Source organism: Girardinichthys multiradiatus, chromosome 17, assembly GCF_021462225.1.
Source record: "Girardinichthys multiradiatus isolate DD_20200921_A chromosome 17, DD_fGirMul_XY1, whole genome shotgun sequence".
NCBI lineage: Eukaryota > Metazoa > Chordata > Actinopteri > Cyprinodontiformes > Goodeidae > Girardinichthys > Girardinichthys multiradiatus.
In genome coordinates this window covers 19,195,037-19,216,308 of record NC_061809.1, presented here as the reverse complement: position 1 = coordinate 19,216,308, position 21,272 = coordinate 19,195,037, and the positions used below count along the sequence as shown (strand labels likewise).

Here is a 21,272-nt window from a genome sequence, read left to right as displayed (position 1 = left end):
AAATAGCGAAAGAAAAATATCCCAAATCGAATCATAAACCTTGGCTGAACATCAATGAAAGTTCAGCTTTTGTACATTTGGCTTGAAAAGTCGAGTAGGTAGAATGTACAGACACATAGTGACCTGATTTTCAAACCTTAACAAGGTACACACCAACTATGAAAGCTTGTAGGAGAAAAACTAGAGCAGATGTGGAAACTGTAGAAGTTATGTGTTTAGCTTCAGTATTTGCATTGCTAAAACATTAAACATTGGAAAGGAAAATGATCACTTTAAATAAAAATGTGTCATCTTAAAAATACACATTTGTTTACTGTGTAATTCCCAGTGATGGGAATAATGGCGTTAAAATAAATGTTTTTTTCCCTGCGTTACTTTTTCCTGCAGTGAAACATTGCTTGCACTGTGGTGAAATGCAGTGTGAGCAATGACACGGCAGAGGGAAATTTAAGACTGAAAAATATTACATATTCAATTATAAACCATGATTGAACCTAAATAATTATCTTTTTTTGTCATAACACTGCCTTTATTGGTCTAATATGGATGATGTTGTGCCATCTAGAGGCCGGATTTGTAGATTTCAGCTGACTAAATGCCAAGATGGGGGCCCACTCTCCATTGAGTGGACATGCAAATAATTAACTTGTTTTCTGCTTAATGTGGAGATGTCTTTGTTTATGTTTGTCAAGGGTTCGTACGTCCCCCAAGGCTGTGCCCCCCTCGGCAGTGAGCCATGTTGACCATATCAAAAACGAAAAGATAGTTTTCAATATGAAAGGTTGCCTATTGTTTTATACCTTGTTGCACTGTAAAACTGGAAATATCCTTATCATTTGGGCAGAAACATTGTGGTAGCTGTGACCAGCATCATTGTGCCAGCCTGTCAGGTCTTCCTGCCAACCCCCTTGTGTATCTGACACCACAGTGAGCACATCTGGCTCATTTATCATCTGGCGGTGCCCTCTTCAACTACCCCCAGTCTCGGTTATCTTGGCAGGGAGCTCGTTATGTGCTGGGGCCAGCCATGGGGCAATGGTTTCCTTGATTATGAGCCAGATGTCTGGGAAAGCATGGGAAAACTAAAGGAAGAGGGATATCGAGAGACAGTCTTACCAAAGAGAAGGAAACTATGGACTCATTTCCTTTTCTTTATCTTGTCTTAGTCTGTCTCACCATTGGTGCCCTTATAGAGCTTTGAGAATAGACTGGATTCACCTGTTTCCTATCCAACTGCTGTGAGCTAGCCAATTGCAAGTCAGTATATTTGGAGAAACAGCAAATATGAATGGCAACTTCAACATTTAAAATTTTTTAATGCCACCAAGAGAATTAAAAACCCTAGACGTGACATCACCTGCTGCTGCTGTAGTGGAGCTACACAAAAGGAAATGCAAATCATCAGCAGTGCATCAGAGGGAACAGATGTGTTACCTTCAGAATGCCGGCTCTTGTTCTGTTTACTCCCTAAACAGACTGAAATGAGATTTCAAATAAGACAAGATAAAATGGAGAGGAAGTCAGAAAGTGATGTATGGCGACAAATGAAGGTAAGATGTTATCACCGCAGTCTGTTGAGAAAACAAAACATGTCCTGTTTGCCGGCATATTGAGAACATAATGTCTGCGTTTTTTGCAGCTTCGGTTTCTCAGTAGCACAAAACAAAGTGGTTGATGAATGAGTCTCTAGACAGTAGACAGCGCCCAGGAAAACAGTTTGGGTTTGTTGGTATTAGAAAAGCCATGATGTCTCTGCCAAGTGTGGTGTGTTAAACTTTGGCATGTGACATACTGTATACTTCATTTGAAGATCTTTTTTTAAATGCTGAGCTTGGATTTAAAGCAATTACTGTTCTAAAAAGATATATGTCTGTGATTATAACTTGTCAGATGAAGTAATGCATGAAAAGCTCTTAATCCAAAGGAAGAAATATGAAATGTTTGATCAAATAAAAGTAAGATATTTTATCACTCTCCCTCATCAGTCATAATCCACACTTTTTCAGTCTCTTGCTTCAGTAATGTGCACCTGCAGTACATCAAGGCTGGACATCTAATGTCTTAGCAGACAGTGGAGGAATTTGACATTGTCCTTACCAGTTTAGTTTAAGTATTATCGACCCCTCCTTTCTCATTTGTCTCAATGAGCGTTGCGGACACAAAGATTAAGTTCAGTGTAACCGGCTGACGGCTTGATGAATGTTGGGCCAATTATCCTGCAGCAGAGGCATTCAGCTGTGAAATGATGTTCTCAGCTGCACGTTCTGCTGCATGCTCCGTATATAACTGGTGTTCATAATGGTAAGGAAAACATGCTTTGTATTCTCTACAGAGTAGGGAGCGTTTCAAGTCTGATTCAATTAATACTTTTAACTGCGTAATGCTGTCACGTAATTCTTGATGCAGTTGAAACACTACCTTGTTAGTGTACATTAGAGTAAAGGTTTTGATGGGTCCATAAGGTTTTGTGTTTCTTTTATTGACAATTATTTTTCCAGAGCCAAATGATTCTGCTATTATGCTATTTTTGCTATCCAGTTGTTGTTTCTTGGATAATATCTTAACAAAAACAAACACATACTATATAAAAAAATAAAATTATATTTCAAGTTACAACCACATCTTTAATGGTGATTTATTGGGATTTTATATGATAGACCAAGACAAAGAAATTTATAATTGTGAAGAGGAACAACAATGAAATGGTTTTGAATTCTTTTTACAAACAAAAATCATAAAAATGTGGCATACATTTATACTCAACTCCATGTAAAATCCCGGGAAGCCTGACCAGTTCGTTAATAGAACTAATTAAGAACTAGCTCTAGCACCAGTCCTGATTAAGCACCAGAACTGCTTTGGTGGAAAATCCTACAAGAGGGCCCACTCGGACACAGTAGCTAAATTCAGATCTCTAAATAGAATATTTGTAAACTAAAACTGTCCCCAAGTCCTGCGAATTTACTCAAAAGAGACAATCTCATCAATTCAAAAGAATCAAAATTTTGCTGAATATAAAAATGCACAAAAATAAGCAGCTTCTTAAAAGCACATCTAAAAGTCTTGAATGATCAAAAGACCATCTGGTCTGTGACCATAGGTCATATTCATGCTAACCCTAAACATGATATTTTAAACAAGCCACTGATCACATTGAACCAGTATTTAATGTTAAGAAAACATACTTGGTTACTTGTAAACATACCAGGTTAGACTTAAAAAAGATAAGACAGTACAAAGTTAGTTTTTTGTCTTGATTTGTGTTGAGCTTAATGCATCTATTTGCTACATAGAGACCAACTGGTAAATAAAGGCGAGACACTAGACAATTGGCTTAGACTGGACAAAGCAAGCTGAAAACCATGGGCTAAAATACAGTCAGGCCTAAATTATAGGCACATGTCAGGTGTGATGATTGGCCAATGAAACCCAGGTGTGACAGGTAAAACAAAGGTCTGGCCAAACAGGCTGATACAATAAATTTCACAAATAGTGATAAGTTTGCACAGTCAGTGATAGTTTAGGATGCAATGTCATCTGCTGGTGTTGGTCCACTGTTTTTTTTTAAAGTCCACTGTCAATGCAGCGATCAATCAGGAAATTTTAGAGCTTTTCATGCTTACTTCTGCTGACGATCTTTATGGAGATGCCGATTTCTTTTTCCAGACTTGGCGCCTCCATGCCACGCTGCCTAGATGCAGTAATTCATGCAAATGGAGGCCCAACAAAGGATTGAGTGAATAGAAATTAACATACTTCTCAGAAGCCTGACATTTCTGTTTAAAATATCCTTTTTTATTGATCTTCTACAATATTCAAAATTATCTGAGACACGGATGTTTGGGTTTTCATTATTTGTAAGCCTTAATCGTCAAAATTACAAAAATTAAAGGCTTGAAATGTTTTGCTCTGTGTGTAATGAATCCATATATGAGTTTCACTTTCTGAAATGAGTGGCAAAAATATTGAACTTTTTCACAAGATACGCATTTTTGAGCTATACTTGGTTGAACAAAACGGGGACTCAGTAGTGGGAAATAGACCTGTACAAAACCACTGGCACGCTGGCTCTTTCTCCTCAGGCTTGTCACTAGCTTGGCCACATGCAGCTGTAGAAGGGCATCCCATTCTTCAACTAGCATTTGTCACCCTGATATACCCGGTCTGTGGGGGCGAGCATTGACATGGAGGATAGAGTTTTGCCCAAAAGGGTGGAGTTATGGAATTGCCACTGGTTCCAGAATTTCACCTCAATACCTCTTTGCATTGCAATTGCCCCCACTGATAAAATTCCTGTTTTATTTAGTAAGTTAGATGACGCTCCACACACACATCATCACACTGTCACCGCCAAAAGCTGTTTGGCATTGGAAGGGAGGATTTTACAAGTTTTTTCATGGAAGCAACGCACACACACAACTCTGCTGCTCAACACACAAATGCATTTTCTTTACAAATGTGATACCAGTCAGTCAGTCATTTTCTACCACTTATTCTATAATGGGAAGCTGGTGCCTATCTCCAGCAGTCTATGGGCAAGAGGCCGGGTACACCCTGGACAGGTCGCCAGTCCATCACAGGGCAACACACAAACAACTACACACAGACTCATTCATACACCTAAGGGCAATTTAGAGTAACCAATTAACCTAACAGGCATGTCTTTGGACTGTGGGAGGAAGCCAGAGTACCCGGTGAGAACCCACGCATGCACGGGGAGAACATGCAAACTCCATGCAGAAAGACCCCTGGTTGGCAACAGTGCTACCAACTATGCCACCATGCAGCCCAAAATGTTGGGCTGCATGGTGGCCCTTGATACCATTCAAGGGTAAATAAAAAGGCTTGCCTACTGTTTAAAGTTTATTGCCATGAAGCATTGGTAAAAAGCAATTACTTAGCACAAATAGTCTCACTTTTATTGCCATGTTTGCTTCACTCTGCTTCCCTGTGACTATGGTTTTAAATTATTCAAACAGGAAATTCCTAAAACATAAATCAAACCTGAAATTCACGCTTTTCTTAATCAGCAAGCTGCTGTAATTGGTGGGCAACAGTTCAACTTATGACCCATCTTATTAACCGATCTCTGCCAGCAGCAACACATCTTTCATTAGGAGAACTACAGGCTAATTGGGTTACTCTATTTACTATGTCCTTTTCAGCAGCAACGAAGCTGTTGTCTGATGACTTGGAAGACTCCTGCCAAGTCAGCACAGTCCAGGAAACATCAGAATGGTGCAAGCCTCATTATACCTTTCATCATAACTTAGCATGTCACTGGCATGTATTCAAATGAGAGCACTGCTAACTGTGTGTGTGTAGAAACTATGGTGGAAGCACTGGAGGGAACTTTCATATGTAAGCTGCTTGATCTCTGTGCTTTAAGGTTTCGTATTATACACAGACCAAGTTCTTCATTTTAACTTTATGAACAAGAGGTCTGGAAGAGCTCTGTTTTTTTTAAATATTGGACATGTCACAAACAAGAAAACAGAAAGATTGCCTCCCTGCTGTGTTGCGTCAGTCCACAGCCATTTCAGATAGTGTTTGCATGAAGTCAGCCGTAGCTTGCCGTTTCCTTTGACAAGTTTTAAACCTTCCCCAGACTACAGTGTGAACAGGCAGACCACACACTTCTGGGATCAATAAAGTGAAAGGGGATAATGAATAGCAGAGTTCAGAGATGAAAGCGTGTAGCCCCACACTGTTGGTTTATAAAAACTGAAAGTAAGACAGATTGAGCAAATAAAAGAAAGATTATAAAGAGAATAAGATATTTATGGTAAATACGCCAAAATGAATGAAGTGAGATGTGAAGCAGTTTCATTGGCCTGAAGGTGTTAATAGATCCAAAATGGAGCTAGTTTGCCAGAATTTCTGAAAGTTAATCTTTAGTCAGTCTTTTAGTAACTTTTGCAAGTGTATTTGTTTCCTATTCTTTTCAAATTTTCTGACTTAAACCAAGAGAAGACATGAGATTGCACTATGTTAAGTTTTGTATGATAATAGTTTGTATCACAAACCATAGAACTTAAAGTCATGGAAAGCTATTAAGATGGAAAGCTAAACATCTTTATAACTAAACTAAAAAACTGTTGAGTAGGCTATTTTTATGAATAAAAAAGGAGGTGAAGTAAACACTGATTTAATAAAAAACAAGAATTTCTCAGAAAACGCAAAAGATAAAAACGAAGAAAGCTTAAAGATGCCATCGGTTTAGGAACAATAAAGAACAAAATAGAACCCACAAAGTAATAAAACCCAGAGAATATAACATTGCATCTATAGATTCCACTGTAAAGTTACTCAGAACTTCAACGCTAATGGTTGCAATGTTAAAACAAATCTATCTTACTGTTTTATAGGCCTATTGCATCTACCCTAAATAAATTAGAAACTTGATTATAGTTGACTGTAAAAGTCATCTTAATTTTTGCTGAGTTTGTTGGGTTGTGATTCATTTCAAAGTCAATTAAAGAGCAATTTGGAAATTGACAAGGCAGCAAGAGGCAGGATGGAGCTCATTCGACTAAATACCACAAATGACTCTCCTGCTGGAATTGGCTTATCTTACGGTACGAAGCAGAATTGGATTTTTCAGTCTGTTTCCTCCATTGACTAAGAATATGGGCTCATCCATAAACACATCCTCCTTTTGTGTACAAGACACTCTCTTTTGTACAATATTGTACAATATTGGAGCATCATTGTTGATACCCAGTATTTTTCCATAGTCATTTCCATTTTCAGAATGTCAAAACTACTAAACCTAGACCCTTTCATAGACCAAGGGTCACCACATAAACCTGTTGGGGAAAAAACAAACAGGCACCAGTAGGTCAAGTGACCCTGCTCTTATGTTTTCTGCCATATAAGCTTGCATAAGAATGTGGATTTGGAAATAATTTAATAGACCTTTATCCCCAGTGTAGAACAGATAGGGTAAATTATTAAGATAATTAGTTTGTTGGCCTTTAATGTAAATGCTAAGAGGATGCAACAGCATTTTGAATTCACTGGTTTAATATGGGTTTAATATGACTTTAATAAAGAAGAAAATTTGAAGATGTGGATCCATCTGTAGATACCATTTTAAGATATTTCTTAGGATTTGTGTAGCAAGGAAGAAATAAACTTTTAATGAACTTTTAATTAATTTTTAGGAGGTAAGTGATCTGGCAACCTTACTCCCCAACCCATCCCCAACCCCTGGTTCCAGATGCTACTAAAAATAAAGGTAGAAATGTAGAAGATTGGATAAAAGGGTTTTCATCAGAAGGGTGTAGGGATTTATCTCTGTTAGATGAACTGGGAGGGTTGTATAGAAAAACTACAATAATTAATTGATTGGAATGAGAATGAAGAAAATGCATAAGAATGATAGACAAGAATAATGGTTAAAAGGATCAGGGGTAGGAATGAGGGATGAGGATGAATGGGATGAAAAAGGGTTAAGAGTGATGGAAAAGTGGAATTAATGAGATGAGAAGGAGGTAATGTAAGGAGGATGAGTTGGGTGAGAAAGAATGAGGGATGGTCAAGATGAGAGGGATAAGCATTAGGAATGATGCATTGGTTGGAAAATGATGAGGGATAGTGGGATTAATATGATTAGCAGTAGGAAAAGGCATATGCATGATAGAGGGGTGAGGGGAATGAGCGAGGATGGCAGTAGGGTCCCATAGGAGAAATGGTGATGATACACACCCTTCTGTCACATTGGAGTATAAAAGGATTTGGAATAAAAGAATGTGCACAAGTGGCAAACTGTCCTGAATGACTTAACCAGTTATAGGAAGGCTTTCCAGATCAGAGACGTGTGGTTAAGACATATCCTTGCTTCTGATCCAAAGCTAACAATATGACAGATTTTCTTTATAGTTTTACTAGGCCAAACAAATGAACATTTCTCCTATCTAGGTTGTGTTAAAAGAAAGTACAAACAGTAAGTAAGAATATGTGAGAGTTCATTTGAGTGCTCATACACAGAGTGCTAGTTCCCTGAAGACAGGTTCAAATAAAGTGTACAGTACACTGGTGCTAGGAAAAGGAATAAATAGGCTAAGAAAGTACGAAGCTAGCAGCATGTCTGTAATCACCATCTGTTATATTATGTTTTATTTGAACCCCTTTGAGGGAAGGAACATAAATATGAATTACTTTTGCAGCAGGGGTTCTCCAGGTTTCCCCATTTGTTAAGTTCGTGCTTCAATTAAATTTTATCTTTTTTCCATAATTGGAAAAATAAATGTAGTTAATGATTAATTCTTGGGGTGTAACAAGATATCATAGCATGAGATCTTGGGATATTAAAAGGTTACATTATTTCACAGCAGGACGTATCTATCCAGCTGCAGTCAGCATGACCTGAAGAAGCCCCCACTGTGTTCAGATTTGGGTAGCAACATATGAGGTGCCAAGGACAAAGCTGGCAGATATAGCATGAATAATTTGAAAGAACCATAAGAAAATATTGTTGTACACCTGGCCTGCAGAAACTGTTGCCCATTTTATTATTGGGCATTGCATGAGTTTTGTATTTGATTTTGAATCTTGTTTAAACAATTATGACACTTCTTATTTTTATAATCAAACAAAACTTTTCTTTGACTCAAATGTCCTTTGTATCAATACTACAATTGTAAATTGAACACTATTCAATATCTGAAAGTTCAGGTGGTCCCATTTGATTAGTTTTTGTTTGAATTAAATCTGATTTTCATTTTCCGTTAGTGAAAAAAAAAACAAATTTAGCTAATGATTAATTTTTGGGGTGTAGTGAGATATCTTGACATAAGTCTGTAAATGGATCATTTAGCTAAGACCAATTTGGGAGTCTTTGGAACCCAAATGCTCTTTCGAGATGTTAACTGCACCCACATACCAGCACAATAAGCTCTAAACTAATTACAAATCACATTTACAGTTCATGGCAGGCAACCAGGAAAGGCTTTCAAAAAAATGTAGTTTTGAGCACCACTAGATCAGTGTTTAGACAGTTTTCTCCTTGTGGTTAGAGGACATTAGAATTTTCTCTTGTTATGCATGGTAAAACCTCCCTAACACTGAAGAATTTATCGGCAAGCCTAATTTAAAACTTAATAATAATCTTTCCCTACACTGAGTACATAGGTACTCAATTTCAAAGTCACTACGTCATTATATAATGGATCATGTTGCTGCTCACCAACATGCTAATCATTACAGTGCACAGCTAACCAAAAATGTTTTTCAACAGTTTGGGTTCATTGCTAATCTAATGTCAAGAGAGTATTATTTCCTATGACTTGAGGATGTAGGAGTATCCCATTGTAACAAAGAACAGCATGTTATTTTCCCATGAAAGTGGTTCGTGTAAAGAAAGCAAAAAATATGTATTTATACGTATAAAAGATAATTTGGTTATGATTCATACCTCTTTTTCAAGTTTTGAACTAAATCATAACCAAACATATATATATATATATATATATATATATATATGTATTTGCCATGAAATTATATTTATTTTGTTATCTTGCGTTTTTGTTTCTCTTTAAGAAAAAGAACCTAAGTGTTTTGCTGAGTCTCTGCACGTTGGCCTGCTGGGGAGGGATTTTGCTGTCAGCCCGCCTCTACTGGATGGGAAACAAACCTCCAAACTTCTCCAACTCAGACAACCCAGCAGCTGATTCCCCACATTTTCTCACTCGGACACTAACATTCCTATACTTGCCTGCTGCCAACGCCTGGCTCCTGCTCTGCCCCGAAAAGCTCAGCTTTGACTGGTCCATGGATGCTGTGCCCTTGGTCAGGTCCCTGGCCAACTGGAGGAACCTTCACACTGTTACCTTTTATTGCGGATTGATCCTCTTGGCTTTGTTTGGCCTCCGAGGTTCTGTTTTTGCAGCGAGGGAGACCAATGGGAAAGCCCATGTAACAAATGGAAAATCTATCACTAATGGGAATGGTTACCATGCCCCTGACACAAACCAAAACACAGACCTAGGGTTGCCAAAACCCACCCTGAATGGGTCCGCTGTACTTCACCACTGTTACTCACAGACATCCCTGCCCCCCACAGAAAGCTTAGTTGTATTTTCACTGGGCATGTTAGCATTGCCTTTTATCCCAGCCGCAAACTTATTCTTTTATGTGGGTTTTGTAATTGCAGAGAGGGTACTATATATTCCCAGTATAGGCTATTGCATACTAGTTGCAACAGGTGCACGAACCTTGTATGTCAGACTGAGGACTAAAGCCTGCAAGGCTATAATGTTGTGTCTTTGCATCGGACTTGTGCTACTGAATGGGCTCAAAACAGTTCAAAGGAACAAAGACTGGAGCAATGAAGAAAATCTCTACAAGTCTGGGATCCATGTGAACCCTGCAAAAGGTGAGAAGGTCATCAGTTATCATTAAGAGATCTATTAAGCATCTATGTGGAAATAAACCTATTAAAGGGGCCTGCAAAAATATTCTTCCTCTTTACCATTTTCACATTTTACAAAGACCCGGTTGTATTTAATTTGGGCTTTATTACATAGACTAAAAAAAGTGGTTCATAATTTGGAAATAGAAGAAACATCGTACATCATTTTCTATATTTTTTCTACTAATAAAAATCTAAACAAAAAGTCTAGAAAGCGTTTGTATTTAGCCACCCTCATCAACCAATAGCCTTGTCAATTGGACTTTGATTGGGCCATTCTAAAAAATGAGCATGCTTTAATCTAAACCATTCTACTGTAGTTCTAGCTATGTTTGGGCTTGTTGTCCTGCTTGAAGGTGTTGTGCTCCTAGATGTGTCACCATGGGGATGGTGTGTTTAGGGTAATATGCAGTGTTCTCTGTCCGCCACACATTGCGTTTTGCATGTAGGCTAAAAAGTTCCATTTTGGTCTCATCTGATCAGAGCACTTTTTTCCACATGTTTACTTGGACCCCTTCATGGTTTATAGAAAACTGCAAACAGAACTACTTATAGTTTTCATTCAACAATGACTTTCGTCTTGCTAGTCCTCCATAAAAGCCGAGTATATGGAGTACACAACTAATAGTTATCATGTTGACATACTCTCCCATCAGAGCAGTGGATCTTGATTAATTCTGTCCTTCCTCATTGTAACAGTCTAGGGGGAAGGTCATGTGTTGGTAGGTTTGCAGTTGTGCCATTCTCTTTCGCATTGTACTAATTAGGTGACGTCTAAAGGCAAATGGTTGCACAGAGTTTTATTTAGGGGAATACAATTACAGGTAGAACTATAAATGCCACACCAAACTTTTATTAGTATAACATTTTGAAAACCATATTGAATTTTCTTTCCACTTAACATTATTTAGTAGTTTGTGTTGGTCTATCCATTCAAAAATAAATCGAAGTCTGCCTTTGTAGCGTGACAAAACACTGAAAAGTTTACAGAATATGAGAAGTTTTTTGAGGCAGTGTAAATAAGTACAAACTAAAGAATAGCACGGTTGAATATTTTTAAGACCATAAGTGTGTTTTTCCATTTTTCGAGTGTTGATTGACACATGTCTTCTGTAGCCTGGGGAAACCTGGGTAATGTACTGAAGAACCAGGGCAAGATGGCGGAGGCGGAAAAGGCTTACCGAAATGCTCTTCACTACCGAGGGAACATGGCTGACATGCTGTATAACCTGTGAGTGTTAAAAATGTCACAACTCCACTCTTTGCAGAGCCTTGACACAAATGAATTCTGATTTTTCAGGTCCATTACATGAGAAAGTAGAAGTATCAGACTAAGAATTGCAGCACAGACGAAAGACACAGAAAGAACATACTAAAATAGATCCAGTGCAGCAGGAATAAAGCTGACGAGACAAAGAGCAAGAGTGTGACAGAAAGGAAATAACTTTGTGTACCCCTTGAGGCTCTTTGTACCTTCTGCTCCTGATTTGATCAGTCATGTTTGCAGAACCTGTGGGAGAACACAAAACAATTTCTAATCTGGAATGTGTCAAAGGTGCCAACCCCACAATGGATCTACGTTCGTTCGCTCCCCCATGTCTCCTCTGAAGTCATGGCGTCAATAAGCCAACAATTTAACAAAAAGACAAGGGAAAAGCAAATGGAGCATGTCACTCTTAAAGACAGAGAAGCTGTTTGAGCATGATAAATATTATTTATGGTTTTTGCAAAGATTTCACTTCCAGAATTTCACCTAACGTCTCTTTCATGAGCTGTCAATTCATTTTGAAAGAACCTGTGAAGGACTTTGCAGTGGTGTAAAGTGTTCACACTTTTCTCCTTTCTATCAGGGGTTTGCTGCTGCAGGAGAATGAACGTTTTTCTGAGGCGCTGCATTATTACAAGCTTGCCATTGGGAGTCGACCAACTTTGGCGTGTAAGCAGTCTCATTTTGTTGCTGCTATAATATTGTGAAAACATATAAGGAAAGTGCTATCAGCAACAAACACCCTCTCTCCTTTTTGGTTTATATTTGTCTTGATGAGTTACATACAAGCAGATTTTCATTTTCTTGGACTGTCTTAATGCTCCAGTTTTAATGCTGAATTGGATGCTTTGTGACTACATCATGATTTAAAAGACCTCATTCAGCCTGACAGTGAAGTGATAACATTCAATCTCACACTCGAGTGCTCAAAGTGAGATGATCATTTGTCTTTTACTCAGCCAAGGGCAACTTTATATGAAAGGGGAAATGTCCCTTCTGCATTTTCAGTGTGATGAATTACCTTTTAATCCTTCTGAGCTTCTATTCCCTAGTTTTTCTATAAATATTTGATCTGCTTTTTGACCTCTTGCTTTCCTCCCATTGACCATATTATACAGGTTTGCCCTTGATACTTTGCTTGTTGACTCTGTGGACTTTTTAAAAAACTGTTGAAAACCATTCTGTGACTTTCATGTCATAATAGTATTGTGCTTCTTTATACTTTTGTTTTACTATGTGTAACTTAAATGTGATTTATGCTGTACAGCTCTTTGTGACGATGTGTCTGTAAAAGGTGCTATTTAAATAAACGTTGCTTATTTATGTACTATATATGTAGCAGGTCTACATCTAAAAATTTCAATGAAACCTCTTTTTTTTTGTGTTATGTGTCTATCAACTAATACGGTGTTCATTTTGCCTCAGTATTCATTTCCCTTTTTAAGTTTGTGGTTGTATTAACTTGACCCTTTTTTCTCTTGACATTTACTCACAGCAGCTTACTTGAACACAGGAATAATCCTGATGAACCAGGGAAACCTAGAAGAGGCCAAGCGCACCTTCCTCACTTGTGCTGACATTCCGGATGAGAACTTGAAGGATCCTCATGCCCACAAGAGTTCTGTCACCAGCTGCCTGTACAACTTGGGGAAGCTGCTTCATGAGCATGGCCAGCAGGAGGTCAATCTGTTAAATGTTTGGAGATAGTTATAAGATATCAATCTAAAGTGCTTGTTAAACTATTTGCTTTTTGACCCATTTGTATTCAAAAGGGCCAAACAGACTTGAAGTGTTTTGTTTGTTTTTCATAGTAGTACAATGTTAAGAATTTACATCTTTTGAATTTTTAAACTTTTTCAGATTTTGTGACATCATAACCACACACAATTTAATGTATTTAATTGGGATTTCATATATGGGCAACACAAAGCACTAAAAATTATAAATGGTTTCAAAATCCTTTATTAATGTGTGTGCTTTTGTATTCAACTCTGATACCTCAAAATAAATCCCAAAGCAAACAACAGCTTTCAACAGTAAATACAGCTGTTAAGTAAAGGCCTGCGAGGTTGGTTAGAGAACAAATGGCATTATGAAGACCAAAGATCACACCAGATGGGTCAGAAATAAAGTTGTGGAGAAGTTTGAATCAGTATTGGGGTGTAAAACTATCCTAAGCTTTGAACATCTCACAGAGCACTGGTCAATCCATAATTTGAAAATGGAAATAGTATAGAACAACTACTAACGAACCAACCAACACATCCACAAAAACATGGAGACAAGGAGAGCATTTATGAGAGAACCAGCCAAGCACTAACACTGCACATTATACTAAACACACATTTCCAGTGGTGAAACACAGTGGTGGCAGCATCATGCTTTTCTTCAGCAGTGACAGGAAATCTGGACTTGATGGATGGAGCTAAACATTAGGCAGACTTTGGAAGAATACCTTTTAGGGGCTGCAAAAGACTTGAGACTGCAGCAGGAGTCCACCTTCCAGCAGATCAATTACCATAAACAAACAGCCACAGCTACAAAATAAAGGTTTAGATCAAAGCATATTAATGTGTTAGAATGGCCCAGTCAAAGTCCAGACTTAAATCTAAATGAGAATTTGTGGCTTAAAAAATACATTTCCAATGCTCTCTGAACTATTTTCTAAAAAAAGAATGGGCAAAAATGTAATTATCTAGTTGTACAAGGCTGGTAGAGATGTACCCCAAAATACTTTCGGCTGGAATTTCAGCAAAAGGTGTTTCTACAAATTATGAATTCAAAGGGGCACAATAAAAATGCACACCACACCTGTTGATTTGATTTGTTGCTTTTCATGTGTTATTTTGTCTAATGTTGACTTTATGAACACAAAATCCCAATAAAATATATTGTGGTTTGTGGTTGTAATTTGAGAAAATGTCAAAAAGGTCAAGAGGTATGGATACTTTCCCAAAGCACTGTATTAACAGTTTAAATTGAAGCCTAAACGTTTTATGTTAAATAGGTTTTAAATAGGTTTTTAATTACATGTTTTTCCTGTGCTACAGGAGGCTCTGTCTGTTTATAAAGAAGCTGTGCAGAAAATGCCAAAACAGTTTGCACCACACAGCCTTTTCAACATGATGGGTGAGTTACAGTTGGATCTTTATAAAAGCTAAATCTTTGTTCGCAGTCCAGTGGATTAAGGGGTGAAATTAAATATACTGTGTGACTGATGCAGTGTATCTCTTAGAGTAGTGCGCCTGGAGCTTTGATAAGTTTTACACCTTTGTTTCCGTTTAAGGTGAAAGTCCTCCAGTTTATATGTGCTTTGACTTAAGTAAAACAAATCGACTTGACTTACTGCCAAGTAAAGAACTTGAGCCACCTGTTGGATTACTCTACCAGTGTGCAGGGACAGACTTCCTTCTCTTTAGACGATGATTTAAGACTATCTGTGTCAAACCACACTTCCCCTTCTTTGTTATTTCACAATAATTACATTATTCAAAGCTCATCCTGATGACATAGTTGAGATTTCAGGGAAATGTCAGCATGATCTCCTGGGATAGAGTAGAGCAGAATTAAGAAGTATGTTTAGTCAGGTGGTTTGAAGGGTGTAGGGAGCGGCAGTATTTGTATTAGTACGATGATGGCTAACGGATACTTTTTCAAAACAGATGTCATTGAACTGGTTCGTTATTATGAGCAGCAACTGCATGTCTTTCCTAGGACCCTTACCCACAACTGATGCTTTGGATTTCCGTACAAAGATGTTAGAAAAGCGGCACCATAGTTCTTAAATCCTGTAGTTTTATGGTAACAATATTCAGTTAATAGAAAATATAAACATAATATGTCTATAGTAATTGAATACCTTTCTATAGGATTGTCTCAGTGAGGATTTCTTGCCCCCAATGCCAATTGGGAGAACAGAGTTTTGCCATTAAATATTCCCAGTCTTTGCTAAAATCAATGTCATCTACATGTGTAAAATAGCTCTAAAGCTTTCATCCATATTTGGCTACATGTTCTACATTAGTTTTGTGGTTGTCTAGCTAACGCATTTATTAACAAAGTTATAGTCACTAAAGTCTCTATAAATCATTTTTCTTGACAGTAAAATTGCATATTGATGCAATTTAGCATCAAAATGCCGCACATTTAACTTGGTTAAGAAAATTACTATAGCACCCAGAACAAAGTATCACCAAAAACTCGCAAGGCTTTCTTATTTGTTTCTAAAGATATATCTAAATAAACAGTCATAATTTTCAATAAAATTACCTCTTCATTGACTTCTTAGGTTATTGTTAGCAGATTACACTTTTTCAGTATGACTAGTTGCTTACTTGTGGACGCAAGACTTGTAGCCACAAAACATCCAAAAAGTTTACTTTTGCTTCAGAAATGTAATGCTTTGCTTTGAACATCATATATTTTGTTGTTGTTCCAGCTGCTAACTGCACAACTTTACCAGAACCGCTGATGGTATCTGAGAACAGAGCAGAGACACATGACACAACCAGACAGGGGCTGAAGCAGCCAATACATTCTCTCTTTCACTGTAAATGTCATTGCAAAGGGAGAAAACCCTAGATTTGTATATGTGTATAACATTTTTGTAATGCAACCTTGCACACAAAAAAGGCCTTAACTCTTAAAATGTTGAGTTTTGTCATATACTGATCATTTCAGCATACCTTGATCAGAATCCCAACCTGGTAACTAGGATCAGAATAAGGACATCCCTACTTTACAACATTTTACTGTATTTATTATAGTATTTTTTTCATTATAGTATAAACCTGCATTTGATGCTATGCAGCTCTGTTTAAACCAAAGCATATGTCTGTACTTTGCTTTGAAGGAACCTGACATTCTTAAGATATTAAGAATGTGTTGGCCAATACACTACAGGCTTTCAAAGGTATCCCAAAGTTTCAGAGGAACATATTATCCACCCTCCAAACCTCCATATCTTAAAAGGGCACCTGCTGGTGTACCTATTGGGTACTAACCAGTTACTTAAGAGGTGACTAAACATTCAATGAATATCTAATATGCCCCAAAAGCCTTATTTCCGTCTTTTCAAAAATAACATCTGATTTATTTTGTTTATTTTTTATTTATTTTTTCACTTTGATTTTTTTGTAACCTATATTCATATTAATATTATATTAAAGCTTCTAATTAAAAGCCTTGGTGTGTGATCTGTTACAGGAGAGGCCTACATGAGGCTGAATAGGCTGGAGGAGGCTGGCTATTGGTACAGAGAGTCCCTCAAAGCCAAACCTGACCACATCCCTGCCCATCTCACCTATGGCAAACTTTTGTCAATCATTGTATGTCCCTTTGCAGACACACAAATTTACACCATCAATACGAATATACTACACATTGTGATCATTCCAGTGGTTAACAAGACCTTAGTTGATTGTTGACAGTGAACAACGGTTTAATACTTTAACAAACAGCTTTCTAAGCACTGTGTAATTGCATGTTTAGATTTCTTCAGGAGTTTAGTAAGTCCAGATAAAAAAATATATACATATTTGACTGATTTTGTTTAAGGTGTTATTTTATAACCATGTGTTTTAAGAGATAATCAATACCACACAAGATAGCCAAACTTGCAAAAGTAATGTTCTGTTGTGCAGAAAAGAACTTATTTCCTCTGCTTCCAACTCTTCTACTATTCCACAACAGCAAAAGCAAATGTGACAACATATGTGTTCACAGCTGACTTGGATTATGATTGGGGAATTGAACTGTGTGTTCTTTGTGACCCTCCTGAAGATGTTTGACGTACTTCCTTTCTTAGCCCTAAGTGCTGTGTTAAGACAGGACAAACAAGACTGTGCACAAACGTTTGCAGTCTTTCAGACCTTTATCCAATAGATCTGCTGTTACTTAAAATCTGAGCATATTGTGCTTGCATGTTTTATTACATGTTGGAGTGGCAGGACATCTACTTGGCTTTATAAGGCTAATGATGACAGAATCAGGCAAGATCCTAACACACATCCACATCTTCCACTACACAGAGTGATGAATACTGAACGAAACACCAGATGACAGGCTTATAATGAAATTACTCCACTTCCTTATTAAATCACGTCAGTTTTGGCTGTCCACCCTTAGTCAATCAATGGCGCTGATAGCAGAGGTACAGGTCCCCCTGAACTTTTGTACTTTGGTTCATCCCAACATGTGTTGTCGTGCTGTGAAATCTGGACAGAATTGTGATGTGTACTACTTTACTTTTAATGTGAGCCTTATTCTCGCTTTTATGCCCGGCAAGCACCAACAGAGACTCTGAAGCTAAAACCTAGGCTCAATTGCGCTAAAGTCGGAATGTTCAATGTTGCACCTCAGGTCTGCTACTTTGGAGTCCAAGAAGAGTGACGAGTAAAGAGAAAATGTGGTTAGTTAGCACTAAGCTGATTAAAGAGATTGGTCTTAAATACACAGATACAATATACATGTCAAAATTATTGAGACACCCCGCCAAATCATTGAATTCAGGTGTTCCAGCATATCAAATCAACAACATATGCTTGCAGGATGCCTTTACAGAATTTTTTTAACAAATTTGCCACCTTCAGGAGGTCAGTGAATTCAAGTGTGTTAAGGGGATATGATGCCCCCTGAGCACATAGGCACATTCAATAAAATTCCTTCACCACTAAATATTCCACAGTCAATTGTTAGTAGTACCAACACGAGGTTGCTAAAAGAGCTTACTGAGGCACAGATTGTGAAGAAGTCTCCAATAGCTACACGCCTCCAAACTTCATGTGGCCAGTGTATAAGGAGCCTCATGCGGAGATGTTCACAAGTCTCTTTTTCCAAGTCTAAGTCAAGTGTCTAATGACTGAAACTGATCTTTTCACACCGGTTGCTATGTATCTGGTCTGTCTAAAACCTAGAATTGCTGTAGATTCTGAAGTCAAATTATTATCCTAAGACCTAAGGAGAATGGCACTTGTCAAGAGTAATATTTGATGTAGGGGTGTTATAGTGTGGGGCTGTTTTTTCATTGGTTGGGCTTGGGTTCTTAGTTTTAATGAAATAAACTTATAATGTTAAAATATTTGACGTACATTACCGCTCACAAAGCAAGGTCCACAAAGGCATGAAAGAGAGCTGAATTACAGTGTACGGTAATTATAAATAAAATGGCAGCCATAGTGAAAATGTTTGCAGTAATGCAAAAGTAGAAATCCATCAAAGTGTCAGGTTAAGTAACCCTTAACCTTATGAATAAATCACCAATTTGCCTTGGATTGTTTAAAAATGGGCCTTTTCTTTTAACGCTAGCCTGAAACCTTTCATAAATATGCTGAAAGACGACTCTCAGTTTTGATGGATGATTGGAGAAGAAATTTTGATTAAAAGGAAGGAGCCAAAGAAATTGGGAAATAGGCAATCCAGGCTTGATATTCCCCCTCTTTCATTTAGAGTAAATGCAGACATGGGAAGAAGCTAATGAGGCAATGTTAAAATGGACGGTTCTCTTATTTCTTATTGAACGGTAACCCCACTTGCAGTATGGAAGCAATCAGTGCTGAAGCATGAAACAGAGGTGCTGCAGATTTGGAGCAGCATGCGCTCAGAAGCAGCTATTTTCAGTTTAAGTTTCAATGGTGCTTCACACTTATAAATACACTGACATTATTTTGTAAGCATTTTCCAAATAAGCACAAATAGAATTGCATTACATAATAATCAATGGTTTTGTTAGTTTCTTGTGATTACAAGTCATTGTAATTTACATTCTTTTTTCACTAAGAAATTAACCTCATGATAGAAAATGTGCACAAATATGCAATGTAATATAAATATTTAATGCTCCTCCCTACTGATTATACCCAAACTGAAAGATCTAAGCCTGAATACTAGGTATGAGTTTCCTTCATTTCTCTTTCAGGGTGAAAAGAGTGAAGCAGAGAAATATTACCTGAGAGCAATTCAGCTAGATCCAACTAAAGGAAACTGCTACATGCACTATGGTAAGAAGTATAAAACAATTATTTATAGGCACAGTGAATGGCTTTTCAAAGCAGTGTTCAGGATCTCACACTTATAAAATTTTCAAATATAACTTGGCAGTTGTCTTAGTAGTTGAAAGCACAGTGAAAATGTTTATTTTTAGTTCTTTTCCACTAGGCGTAACATTCATGGTTGCTTATTATCCAAAGCACTAGTTGTCAAACTCAGAATTACACGAAGGATTCAGCATTTCTTGATATGGTGAACTAATCACCATCAAACACAAAGTCATGAGCCCTAAACCAAACCCCTAACCCTGGGGTTAGGGGTTTGGTTTAGGGCTGAGGTGTGAATTGAATTTCGGTCAGCGTACGCACTGGTAATGGTTAGGGTGGGTTCAGGGTTAGGCCATAAAAATGAATTGAATTCAATGGAAGTCAATGACAAGTCCTCATAAAGATAGTAAAACACAGATGTGTGTGTGTGTACATCTATATATATATAACATTGTGTGGATCAGTCCTTGACGGCACACCAACATTGTGTGGACATTCACCATTGTCTGGATATTTTACCTGGTCCACACAAGGGAAATGGGTTATGTGGGTTAATTCTTAGGTTTAGGACTAAGGCATGAATTTAGTTTAGGTTAGGTTTGGGGTAAGGTATATACTGGTAAGAGTTAGGTTTAGGGTAAGGGTAAAGGTATAGTCAATAATCTTCTGAAGACTTTTAGGCCTAATGCAGCGGACCTGCGTTTTAAGGGTTATGTGTTAGGTTTAGAGGCATGGCGTAAATTAGATAAAAGTTTGGTTATGGTCAGGATTAGGAACCAGTAATAATTAGGGTTAGGGTTAGGCATAAATGCAGTTACTAAAATAACTGGATGTGAATACAAAGTCAGTTGATTCGGTATACCTCAGTGATCTGTACATAGACTTGAAAGGATGGTCATCAGGATGATATGAAGGCACAGATGACATCATCAAAGGCATTTAAAGTGAAAAATGGCTTTACCATTGCAATCCTTTACTTGCTGAAGTTTGCATTGTCTATGTGAATACTGAAAGGACAGAGCTAATGGATTTTCCAAAATGTAATACTTCTGGCTTCTTTCCGTTTCATTTTTGAAGATTTAATTCCATCCGTGCCATAACAACTTCTAAACACTCAAAATCGACTTTCAGAGGACTCCTGACATTAAGCTTCAGTGAATAACTGCTTGCATCCACAGTAAAATACAATGCCAAACATAAAAAAAAAAAAAGTTACCCAAAGGGAGCATTCACGGAGCAAAAAGAGCCGGTCCAAGTATGGACCTATGAGGGACACCAAAAGAAAAAAGAGCCTTTGAAAAGAAAGTGTCATCCAATAGCATCCGGGAGTATGCAGTGTTTGCGTATACTGTCATGGTATGACATCCTTGGACTTGGTTTGTGTTTTTGTGTTAACTGTTCTTAGGTCTATGGTTTCCTTTATTGTTAATTAGTTCCACCTGTCCCTTATGCCTCCATGTCTCCTTGCCACACCTGTTCTTAGTTCCTGTGATTACCTGCCTTTGTTTTCTCCCTGTATATTAGTTGGTCTGTGTTCTTTGTTGCCCGCTGGTTCCTC

The 21,272-nt window shown here is 37.7% G+C and overlaps 1 protein-coding gene across 3 annotated transcripts in view; it reads left to right on the top strand.

Annotated features, from left to right (window-relative positions):
* LOC124882979 (protein O-mannosyl-transferase TMTC2-like) overlaps nt 1-21,272 on the top strand; it is a 62,341-nt gene that overhangs the window by 28,742 nt on the left and 12,327 nt on the right. For 2 of the 3 annotated variants that reach the window (XM_047389734.1, XM_047389736.1), the window contains exons 3-9: nt 9,544-10,378; nt 11,531-11,645; nt 12,265-12,350; nt 13,177-13,361; nt 14,732-14,810; nt 16,887-17,008; nt 19,597-19,678. In XM_047389734.1, the coding sequence (XP_047245690.1) occupies nt 9,544-10,378; nt 11,531-11,645; nt 12,265-12,350; nt 13,177-13,361; nt 14,732-14,810; nt 16,887-17,008; nt 19,597-19,678 (1,504 nt within the window). The remainder of the gene's footprint in view (nt 1-9,543; nt 10,379-11,530; nt 11,646-12,264; nt 12,351-13,176; nt 13,362-14,731; nt 14,811-16,886; nt 17,009-19,596; nt 19,679-21,272) is intronic. The other variant, XM_047389735.1, reaches the window with a different exon arrangement.